The sequence below is a fragment of the Frieseomelitta varia genome, unplaced genomic scaffold (assembly GCF_011392965.1).
Source record: "Frieseomelitta varia isolate USP_RPSP 00005682 unplaced genomic scaffold, Fvar_1.2 scaffold_147, whole genome shotgun sequence".
In the NCBI taxonomy this organism is placed as follows: Eukaryota; Metazoa; Arthropoda; class Insecta; order Hymenoptera; family Apidae; genus Frieseomelitta; species Frieseomelitta varia.
Genome location: NW_025109161.1, coordinates 418,052 through 429,592, shown reverse-complemented (window position 1 = coordinate 429,592; position 11,541 = coordinate 418,052). Strand labels below are relative to the sequence as shown.

The 11,541-nt window shown below is 33.8% G+C and overlaps 1 protein-coding gene and 1 long non-coding RNA gene across 2 annotated transcripts in view; one reads left to right on the top strand and one right to left on the bottom strand.

Moving 5' to 3' along the window:
* LOC122534569 overlaps window positions 1-3,656 on the top strand; it is a 6,587-nt gene extending 2,931 nt beyond the window's left edge. The window contains exons 3-4 of the long non-coding RNA XR_006307927.1: window positions 1,825-2,113; window positions 3,288-3,656. This is a non-coding gene — a long non-coding RNA (uncharacterized LOC122534569). The remainder of the gene's footprint in view (window positions 1-1,824; window positions 2,114-3,287) is intronic.
* Window positions 1,697-11,541, bottom strand: part of LOC122534563 (brain-specific homeobox protein homolog) — a 12,921-nt gene continuing 3,076 nt past the window's right edge. Inside the window, exons 2-3 of the mRNA XM_043665329.1 lie at window positions 10,451-10,703; window positions 1,697-2,071 (exon numbers count right to left, since the gene is read on the bottom strand). Coding sequence (XP_043521264.1) covers window positions 1,821-2,071; window positions 10,451-10,703 — 504 coding nt within the window. The 3' untranslated portion in view covers window positions 1,697-1,820. The remainder of the gene's footprint in view (window positions 2,072-10,450; window positions 10,704-11,541) is intronic.

The following is an 11,541-nucleotide window of genomic DNA, read 5'->3' as shown; positions in this document are numbered from 1 at the left end:
TTGATGTTCGTTCGAACGTGTTGCTGGACATTAAAAAAAAAAAAAAAAAAAAAAAAACACTTTCCCCTGTAAAGAATTGATTCCTACGTATATAAAAATAAGAAGAAGAAGAAGAAGCAGAAGAAAAAGAAGAAAGAGACATCTGAAAAAGGTAATTAAACGTTGTTAATAAGGCTCGTCTAAACAGAAGCACACGCGGCTAACTTTGTGCGAAAGTTTTACACAAGGAAGCTCGGTCAGGGGGGGAAATGAAACGTGATTCACCGTTTAATTCACGGAATTAAGCCGAGATTAATTGCTTCTTTAGCTCGTAGAGCGCGTTAAGCCTCGGAAAATGTCCGAAACGACGGGCAGAAAATGTCAGGCTGTCAATTAGCGGAATGATAATGTTGCACGAAAGGCGAGACCTCGGGTCGTTCCTGACCCGCGACAACCTATAAATGTCAATCGTGATACTTATCTGTTGCCTGCGAGAACGTGGCAATTTTCAAATGTAAAAATCAATTCATCACTCGCTCGTGAGTTTTGAATCGTCGTTTAAATGATAAATCTGTACGATGTTTTTTCCATCTTCCTTTCACCCTTTTTTAATGAACACGACACTTGAACTTTGATATTCATTGTATATTTTCGAAATTTTTATTATTCCATTTGAATGTCGATGGAGAAAGATGGAAAGTTCTTGCGATAGTTCAATTTAAAAATCCAAATTTGTATAGATTTTTCTAGCCTTCTCTCTCCCATCTCGCAAATTCTTCTCTCTTCTCTATATAAATAACGTTTTTCAATGAGGAAATTTGCTCGAGGAGTGTTACACCGATGTTCTAGTTTCATCTTGAAGCTAAAAAAAACTTTTCTCGAGATGTTTCTTTATTTTCTTTTTTTTTTTTCTTTTTTTCTTTTTCGAACGAACAAAAGGCTCGTACGAGTCGTAAGCACGAAAAGAGGAAAGGGAAGAGTGACGTTACACGCTCGCGTTACATCATGACATTTTAATCCCAACTTGAATCACAAGCTAACTTTCTACTTCGCTATAAAAAGTGACTCGAAACAGACTAGCTTTTATTACGGCATTTCGCTATAAAAAGTGTCGCGAGAGATCGACTAGACCCTAAATCGCTAAAGAGTCATTTGTCAAGTGTTTCTTATTTTACACCATTCTCCATTGTACAACACTAATCCCTCCCCGATCACAAATTCCATCTCGAAACGCTCGGAACTATCACTCGGTATCTTCTTTTCACATTGTCTTCTTTCCGCACGGTCGCTGAAAATTGAAAAACGGAGGGGAAGAAAGGGTGAGAAACAAATCGTCTTCTCGTGTCACCTCTCACTTGCAACACAGTATCGTCCCTCAACTCTGTGGTACTACGTCCAATCTTCCATCGCGTTACATTCTCACGATGATTCGTAGGATGATTCGTAGGATGATTCGTAGAATCTTCATCCCTCCGATTTGTTCACGCTCTCTCGCGATTCTCTTCCTCGCTTCTCAAGTAAAGATATACCCAAAATACTTGCTAAAGCAATTCGCAACGAGTCATCCTCGTTCGACGATGAGAAACTTCACGATTAACTGAAACTGTCGTCAACGATCGGTTGCACTTGAAAAGAAGAGAAGCGACGTTTAATTCTTGATACAAGGTACGTTCATTCCCAATTTTTTTTTTTTTTTTCTCGCCCCCGACAAAAATTTGTCAGTCCTCCCCTCGAGTCGAGTCGAGTCCACGTTCCCGGTACGCAACGCCTGCATTTAATGCGTTTAGGTGAAACAGGCTCTCCTCTGTGAAAGAGCAACATTATCCTTGCACCGTTTCGTTTCAGCGATGTTGGCGTTGAACAGCTTGTCCGTGTTGCGGCTGATGAGACAGGCTGACCGAGTGGCGATACGTGATCTGATGAAAATTCGTCGGCGAGCCAGCACGCCTGGAGACGTGAATGTTGCCAGTCCGCGTCGGCGATGGCGTCTCGTCGCCGAGGACGTCGATTTCATCGTCGTCGGAGTCTACCGGCGCGTCGCTGCTCGCCCGTGATTCTCGCCCGCCGCTCAGAGAGAAGTCCACCGGCCGTTCTGAAAACAGTTTCATCGCAAACCAGCTGGTTACTTATCATTGTAGGGGAAAAGGGACTTGATAGTTTCTTGTGCGAGTGTTTCTCTCGTGTTCTATCATTCTGTTGTAGATTTCCCTACGTTTCTAACACTTCTAGAGTTTTAAACTCGTAGACTTTTTTTTTTTAAGTCCCTAGGTTTTCATATTTCTATGTCTTCAAATATGTAAATTTCCAGGTCTCTAAGTCTGCGTCGAAATCCATGTACCTGTATATTTGTACATTTTAAGTCTGTAGGCTTTTTTTGCTAGATTCCTAGGTTTTCTAAATTTTCTTTAACTTGCAGAGTTTAGATTTCTATGTTTCTTTATCTACTTAGGTATATTTTTATATTTTTATACTTTTAACTTTACCTTTTAATTTAACTATACTCGAACTTAACTTAATAATTCCTAGTGTTTCTATAGTTTTAGGTGTGTAGATCCCTAAGTTTCTATATTTTTGATATCTGTAGATCTTTAGATTGCTAGATTTCTATATTTCTCTTTAAACTTGTGGAGCTTTAGGTCCTTAGGTTTTTATATTTCTATATTTTTAAGTCTGTAAATTCTTAGATCTCTAACTCTTTACATTTTTGCAAGACGTTCTTTACACTTTTAAGTCTATAGGTCTCTATTTTTTTTTATCTGTATCTAATTTTTTATATTAATAGATTTCTAGATTTTCTGGATCTCTATTTTTACAACCTTTAAGTTTCTAAGTTTGTATATTTCTACGCTTAGGTCTTCATTTTTATAGATATTTTCAGGCCAGTAGATCTCTAAAATTTCCATGTTTCTGTATTTCTAGAATACATAGATCCGAGGACCTTGGAAATTTCTATATCTGCATTTAAGACTGCAGATTCTTGGTTTGTGAATCTTTAGATCTCTATATATATGTAGATCTCTAGGTCTCAGAGTCTCTAGATCTCTACTTCCATCTATGTCCTATATTTCTATGTTTTGCATCTCTAACTTTTGTATTCTTCTTCTTCTTCTTCTATCTTATCTTTTTTTTTTTTTTTTTGAGAATTTTCTCTGAAAGTTTATTCGCACAGTTCCTTATGGTCGTTATTGAGTTCAACGTAATCGCTAATAACGAATCGATGTCCATCCTACTCCCGTTTTTGTATAATAATTGCTACCTAAATTCTTGTAGAAGGGGTTAATCCAAATTCAACTTCGTCTCAGTTACAGATAGAACGAAACATCATGAAGGTGCTCGGTTGGAGAAATAAGCATGATAAATGGAAAGTTAACGATTTCAACGAGTGGTTAACGTATTGATGGAAAACAGTGTAAACACAGTTCAGAGCGAGAGAAATTCGACCACAGTAAGTCGGAATATTCACCGTGAGTTCTACGTCAAAATTGTAGATATTCGTCCGGAATTTACTAGTTCTACAAATAGAATCGACAACTTTAAATTAAATCGAAATCGTTAAATATCTGCAAAGTCGTGAACATCAAGATGCGGTATAGAAATTCGACATCGTTTCGACGAAAGGAAAAGACATTCTTCTTTTATCTATTTCAAAAGTATTCAACAGCATTCAATTATTTATTTATATAATACTAAATCCAACGAGTTACTAAATAGAATATTTTTCTGCGAAATATTTTAGGTTTACATTCCAAAATCTCCACAAAACTTTTCATCTTCTAATTTCTCTTTGCCATCTATAAAAAAAGGGAAAGAGAGAGAGAGAAGTCTGCAAGATACGAATTTTGTAACATCAATCCTTCACAATTCGAAAACCTACATAGCCGACAGACACCAAATATCAAATCGTACGGAAACGGAGAGGAAGCGTAACAAGATAAAGGAAATAACTGTAGGAGGCGTCTTCTTTGGTTCTTATCTCGGTGGTCAGAAGATCGACTGATCAAATTGGGTCAGATATGTGCCGGTACACAACTGCAAGGTCCTCAAGGTAGCAGCACCCTCGGTCGTGGGCAATCGTGAATGTAGGTCTGGCCAAGCACTTAGCCGATAATTGACTAATTTTCTCGAAGACCGAATCGAGAAGACAAGAGGTAAGAACGGGGTCCGTGAGACGTTCAGAGCAACGGAGAGACACGAGCTGAGAAAGTGACAGACAGATAGATAGATAGATAGAAAGAAAGAAAGAGAAAGAGAGAGAGGGGTGGGCGAATGGAGAGAGAGAGAGAGGAGAGAAAGGGAAATTGGTATAGGGGTATCGTAACTCTGCAGTGGGTTCCTTAGACGGTATCCGCTGGAGCCTCTAGACGACAAGGCGGTCTCATCTTCTACGTGCTTTCCACCCCTTACAACCCCCTTCTTCCTGGCTGCCAAGGAGACGTCTACTAACTTCGTTAGCCCTTCCTACCGAACGAAGCCATCTTGGCTACCGAGACGAGCAACTTGCCGAAGGTTATGAGTAGATGCGGTGTAAGTCGCATTGGGGGTGAGTCCGGATCCCTCTCCGCCCCTCTCCAGCTCTAGAAAGCGATCGTTTCGCGGAGACGCGAGACGTTGTTGGAAAAATATACCATTTTATATCGTATACATAATGTAGTGTACCATATATTTTCTATTTTAATATAATATAACAATGTAACACCATTTAATATAATATAACAATATAACACCTATTTTATATCGTGTACATAATCTAGTGTACCATATATTCTATTTTAATATAATATGACATATATTAACGTTACACACTATATTATGTGTTATACTCCATATTTCGTATAATGTAACATGTACCAAATATGTACAATCTGTCATATCATACGTTGCACAAATATTGTGTTAAACTGTACAGTAGAAAATATGTTATATTATATTGTATATTATTTATTGCAAACTACATCATGTTCTTTATTTTATCACATATGTTTTGATATAATGTAACATATGTACAACTTGTTATATTATATTATGTTATACTTATTATATTTAATATATTGTATATTATTTATTATAAAATGTATTATATTTTTTGTTTCATCAGAGTTCAGAGATCATACTTTGCCTCTTCATTAGACGCATAATTTAAGAGTTATTTCAGGTGTGCAAGTTACGTGCCATCACCCATGTATGTATATGTTTAATACCGCATGCAGCTTATCATTTTAGAATTTGTAATTATATTACAGTTGGAATATTAATTTCGTGCATTTATTTTTTTTTCTTCTTTCAGCGATTTGGGGACGAGGTTTATCCAAAAAGGAGTAACCGAAATGAAGCAGCATGTATTTCCGTTTGTGAACATGAACGTTACAGCTTTAAATCGATTCACGCGAGCAATCCGATTTAATTATTCCCAGATCACGGCATTTACTACATTATAATAGCGTCGATCGTGCACCATTGTGTGTGCACAAAGCGGTACAGTTATCGGGAATTATTGCCCGATCTATTTGAACGCTGTTGTTTCGTCTTCTACGTTGTTTACGGCATTGCAATCCACAGTGAGAAATACTTATGCAATGCGGACAGTTTTCCATGCAAACAAGATTTTTCTTTTTTTTTTCTTTTCTTTTTTTTATTCGAACAATTCGAAATCACATATTTTGTTCACACGTGCTTTAAAATAATCATTTGTTTTTTTCTCTTTTTAGGTTTGAACGTTCGAATTTCGATTTATTTATCGTAAATGGAAATAATACTCGGAATACTTTATGTCATCGTTTATAATATATATGTTATTCGTCGGAAGGATGTGAAAATAAAATAAAGGTAACATACAATGACAAAAGTAGCAGACTTATAGATTTTGCGGATTCGTACAAAAATTCGATATTCGAATAAAATTATAAATAAATATATAACAATATAGCAATAATATGAAAAAAATATAGAACGCACCTGGAAGAAAAATATTTTCGATCAAACGCAAGCATTTGAAAAGCATTTAATCTCTTACGCACGTCGTTTTGCTCCAAAATTATAATATTTTCTCAGTTTTAAGTATATTGAGATATAATCCAGACGAAATAAATAATAAATTTATTACTTCTGAGTAATTTCTATCCAGCGATATCGTACCGACGAGTTCAAAAGAAAAAGAAAGCGACAAAATTATTGAATACGGTTCGGTCACTCGTTATGGTCCGCAGTTGCCAGCGCTTATCTCTTGCGCTGGAATAACATGCCGCGCACGTCGAGAATGTTTTGTTCTAAAATTATAATATTTTCTCAGTTTTAAGTATATTTATATATTCTTAGTTGAAGTATATTTATATATTCAAGTAAAAGTATTAAGTATAATTATATATTTAAAACAAAACAGAAACAAAATAGGCAAAACAAATAATAAATTTGTTACTTCTCAATAATTTCTGTCCAGTGATGTCATACTGACAAGTTCAAAGGCAAAACGACGAATTATTTTATACGGTGTTGGTCACTCGTTATGGTCCGCAATCAGTTGCCAGTGTTTAAAAACATTTAATAAATCGTTTAGGCAGAAAATATTGTTTCGTGTATTAAAAAGAAAAAACATCAGAATTAGTGCTTTACATACACGAAGGATTTCATTTTCGCTTTTAAATACGTTCAAATACTCTGTGTCTGACGAGAAAATCTCTTTGTTAGAAGTAGTTTGAAAACTACTTATAAAAATTACACATTATATTATTGCTACTCATTGTTAAAGGTAGTTTGAAAGCTACTTATAAAAATTATATATTATATTATTACTGTAATTACTGTATTACTATATTATTATATATTATATTATATTATTATCATATTATTATTATATATATTATATTATATTATTATTATATATATTATATTATTACTATAATTACTGTATTACTATATTATTATTGTAATTACATATAAATTATATATTATAGAATATCCAAAGTTACAACAGTATGTACAACAAATGGAGCAATTCTCTGCGCGGGTCTCTACTTACAAAATTCACGTCGCGATGAAAATGCCAAAAAAAAAAAAAAAAAATTGCATAACTTTACGTGAAATTTTTAATCATCACGTAATAAACGAAAGTCTCGAACGCCAACTTACAGGAAAGGATAACACCGAGTTAAACGGGAGGGAGGGACGGGAATATGAATTGCGGGAAATTGTACGGCAAAAAGCGATCATTATCCATGCAACGGTAGTTAATCATTATAGTTGCTGCGACCTCGGTTACGGTCTGGTTAGTTAACTAAAGTTGCGTAATTTATTGCCAGCCGAATTTTGGTTGCATTATATGGTCCATTAGCATGATGACAGGGAACTATTTGACGTACACGGAAATTCCGGCACGCTGTCCGCCCGCTCGAATGCAAATTGATAATCACAATTATGAAGTTTATACTAATAACGATTTAATTGCGATACACATAGGCCACCGTCTACTTTCAGCCGCGAACTGTCTACTTTTCCGCTGGTCGAACGACGAAGATCAATTACAAACCGGCGCCAAATCGTTCCCTGTTCCCGAACTGTACAAAATAATTCCTACACTTTTTCGTTTCAACGCTTTTCCTGTTAGAAAATGCGAACTGAACGTTTCTTGTTTATAGAAATATTTGCCAGATAAAATCTAGAATTTCTACTCCAGTTTCTGATCTAAATAGTTTCTAGTTTGCTTGATAAAAAGTATACATATTATACATATTATACACATATTATATTATACTATACAATATAATATAATATAATATATACATATTATATTATACTATACAAGTATACATATTATATTATACTATATCTAAAAAGTATATTATATTATACTGTATCTAGAAAGTATATTATATTATACTATATCTAAAAAGTATATTATATTATATTATACTGTATCTAGAAAGTATATTATATTATACTATATCTAAAAAGTATATTATATTATATTATACTGTATCTAGAAAGTATATTATATTATACTATATCTAAAAAGTATATTATATTATATTATACTGTATCTAGAAAGTATATTATATTATACTATATCTAAAAAGTATATTATATTATATTATACTGTATCTAGAAAGTATATTATATTATATTATACTATATCTAAAAAGAATCCAGGAGAGAATGTGATTCTATTTTTCATATTTTACACGTTTCTGCACGTGAACCTGTACTAAATGCATTTCTGAGTAATTATTATCTTACGTATGTATTACATATTTATGTAGTCACAGGTAATTACATATTCACGTGTATTCTATGAATTTTCAACTAATTGCAAGTAATGATTATTCTTCTGACGTTGGAATGACGAATTTTTTCTTTTTTTTTCTTTTGTTTTAAAAAAAAGAGGATACTGCGAGAATTTCTAATTTGCTTAATAAAGGTGAAAAAGTAAAATCCAGAAGAGAATGTGATTCCTCGTCATTTTACACGTTACGTGTACTATTTGCATTTCTGAATAATTATAAGTAATTAGCATCTTACGTGTGTATTACATATTTATGTTTATCATATGAATTTTGAAATAATTACAAGTAATTGCACATCACTTTCTATTCTATTACAAGTAACGATTCTTTCGCTGACAGTGAAACGATTTGAAAAAAAAAAAAAGGATTTCTAGTTTGCTCTTGTTTTTTATCAATTAGCCCTAAATCATTGATAGCAGAGACGACGAGAAAACGAAACTTTAATCACCGTGATGCACGATAATTTTTCCGTGCGCGATATCGAACTTTCCAGTGTGTCTTTTTTTTTCTTTTTTTCTTTCTTTCGTTTCTTCTCCGCGCAGAATTTCAGATATATGATTTATGAGCAATTGATTATGTAGGACACATCGTGTTGTTAATCCGAGCTAATTGATGCGCGAAGCAACGCGGGCGGGCGCGTGTTTATCGAAAAGTCGATACATGTGTTTAGCGGTAATTACGCATTGTTAGGCGGATACGAAATTGCATACGGGGGGGAGGGGAATCCTGCAATTGCAATTAAACGCTTGCATTAGCTCACGGCGATGCGTGAAAATTTTAAGCGTCATCGAGTTTATAATAGGATGCTAACTTTCCATTTTATCAGCAATACACAACTTCCCCTAAAGTCACGATAACGTCTGTTTCGTCTATACTGATCACCACCAGTCTCTCCCCCCCTCTTCCGAGTCTTAGTTACCATTATGAATTCATTACGAAACTTTCGCACCACCGCTCTTTCGTTTACTTTCACCGTGCTTGCCTATTACGAATAAAATCGTCGACACCTCGCGATCTGCAGATTTTAAGAAAAGGAACACTTAGAGTTACTTGTGTTGGAGTGTTTCAGAGCGATACTACGTTTGCTATGTCGAATTGAAATTAAAATACATATCAAAATACAGCGATGATCATAATCATCTACCACCAACGATGATTAATTCTAACTTCGTTAAAAAGAAAAAGCAAACGACAAATTCGATCCTGTTTTGAATCGTGAGGCTTCTGTTTCGACAGTTTTGTATTTCGACAGGCTCGTTTTCAAAAATGTTTTTTTAAAGTGAGTTGTAAAAATTCGAGCGTCTCCACGAGCATTGACAAATTTTTTTTTCGCAACTGAATGTCTAAAACCATGATCTTGAAGCTTCAAGTCTACAAGGAGCCCTTGTGAAACTTATGCGATTTTTTTTTTTTTTTCATCATTGGAGTTGTTTAATCTTCAAGATCACGATCGTGAAAGAAATTTCAGTGTACAGTAATACAGTTTTTTTACTATCTGTAAATATCACTTATAATTTTGTCCATAAATTTTTAAAATTATATTATACATATTTATGTAGTAATATATTTGTACTCTTCACTGAAGCTGATGAATCTCATTTCTTTCTTCGTTTTAAGATCTACTTATAATTTTATCCATAAATTTTTAAAATTGTATTATTATACATATTTATGTAGTAATATATTTATACTCTTCACTGAAGTTGATGAATCTCATTTGCATCACTTCTCTGTGACTTCTTTCTACGTTTTAAGATCTACTTATAATTTTATCTATAAATTTCTAAAATTGTATTATTCTACATATTTATATAATAATATATTTATACTTTTCACTGAAGTTGATGAATCTTATTTGCATCACTTCTTTGTGACTTCTTTCTACGTTTTAAGATCCATTTACAATTTTATTCATAAATTTTTAAAATTGTATTATTCTATATATTTATGTAATAATATATTTATATATACTCTTCACTGAAGTTGATGAGTCTCATGTGACTATTTCAACATCTATTTATAATTTTACCCATAAAATATAAATATAAATATAATAAATATATAATGTATAAACTCTTGAAATCGCCTCTATTGCATACGTTAACTGAATCTGCGAGCTCAATTCTTTCTAAATTCTGTCACGAATAAAGTGTAGTTCCTTTTATTTTAATTAAAGGGAAAGAATATGACTGGCTTACCGGCAGGTGAGGTGACAGATACGGATTGACCAGTGCATTGCTGATTAGAATTCTGATTGCCGTTGCTTCCCGCGCTGGTGTTCAATTTCCTCAATTGTTTCTTGTGTTTCATCCGCCGGTTTTGAAACCACGTTTTCACTTGGGTCTCCGAGAGGTGAAGCGCCGCCGCAAGCTCGACCCTCTCCGGCGTGCTCAGGTACCTCTGCACCTCGAATCTGGCTTCCAAACCCGCCAATTGTTGATCACTGAACACCTAAATATGGCAAATGATTTCTCGTAAATCCATCATTTTTCATCGCCTTGTTTAGCAGTCTTATTATAATACATTTCCTTTGGTCGTTAAAATATTCTGTGACGTTTCAATGAATTTTTTTCAACAGGAAATGAACACTGTGAATGTGATCAACTGTGATCAGTGGAACAAGAGGAAGATTGCTATAAGGGACTGCTATAATCTAGCAATTAACAATGACCGAAAAGAATTACCAACGATAACAAAGTAGACATAATGTCCTTTCTAGTTTAATAAAACTCAACGTGAGTCTTTTTATTAAAAAAAAAGACACTTGTGTCTTTTAAATAATTACAAAATCGACAGACACATAATCATTTTGATATTTCCAGTGTCGAAACAAGTGAACAGCGTGAATATGATCAGTGGAACAAGAGGAAGACAAAAATTGCTATAATCTAGCAATTAACAATGATCGAAAAGAATTACCAATGATAACAAAGTAGACATAATGTCCTTTCTAGTTTAATAAAACTCAACGTGAGTCTTTTTATTAAAAAAAAAGACACTTGTGTCTTTTAAATAATTACAAAATCGACAGACACATAATCATTTTGATATTTCCAGTGTCGAAACAAGTGAACAGCGTGAATATGATCAGTGGAACAAGAGGAAGACAAAAATTGCTATAATCTAGCAATTAACAATGATCGAAAAGAATTACCAATGATAACAAAGTAGACATAATGTCCTTTCTAGTTTAATAAAACTCAACGTGAGTCTTTTTATTAAAAAAAAAGACACTTGTGTCTTTTAAATAATTACAAAATCGACAGACACATAATCATTTTGATATTTC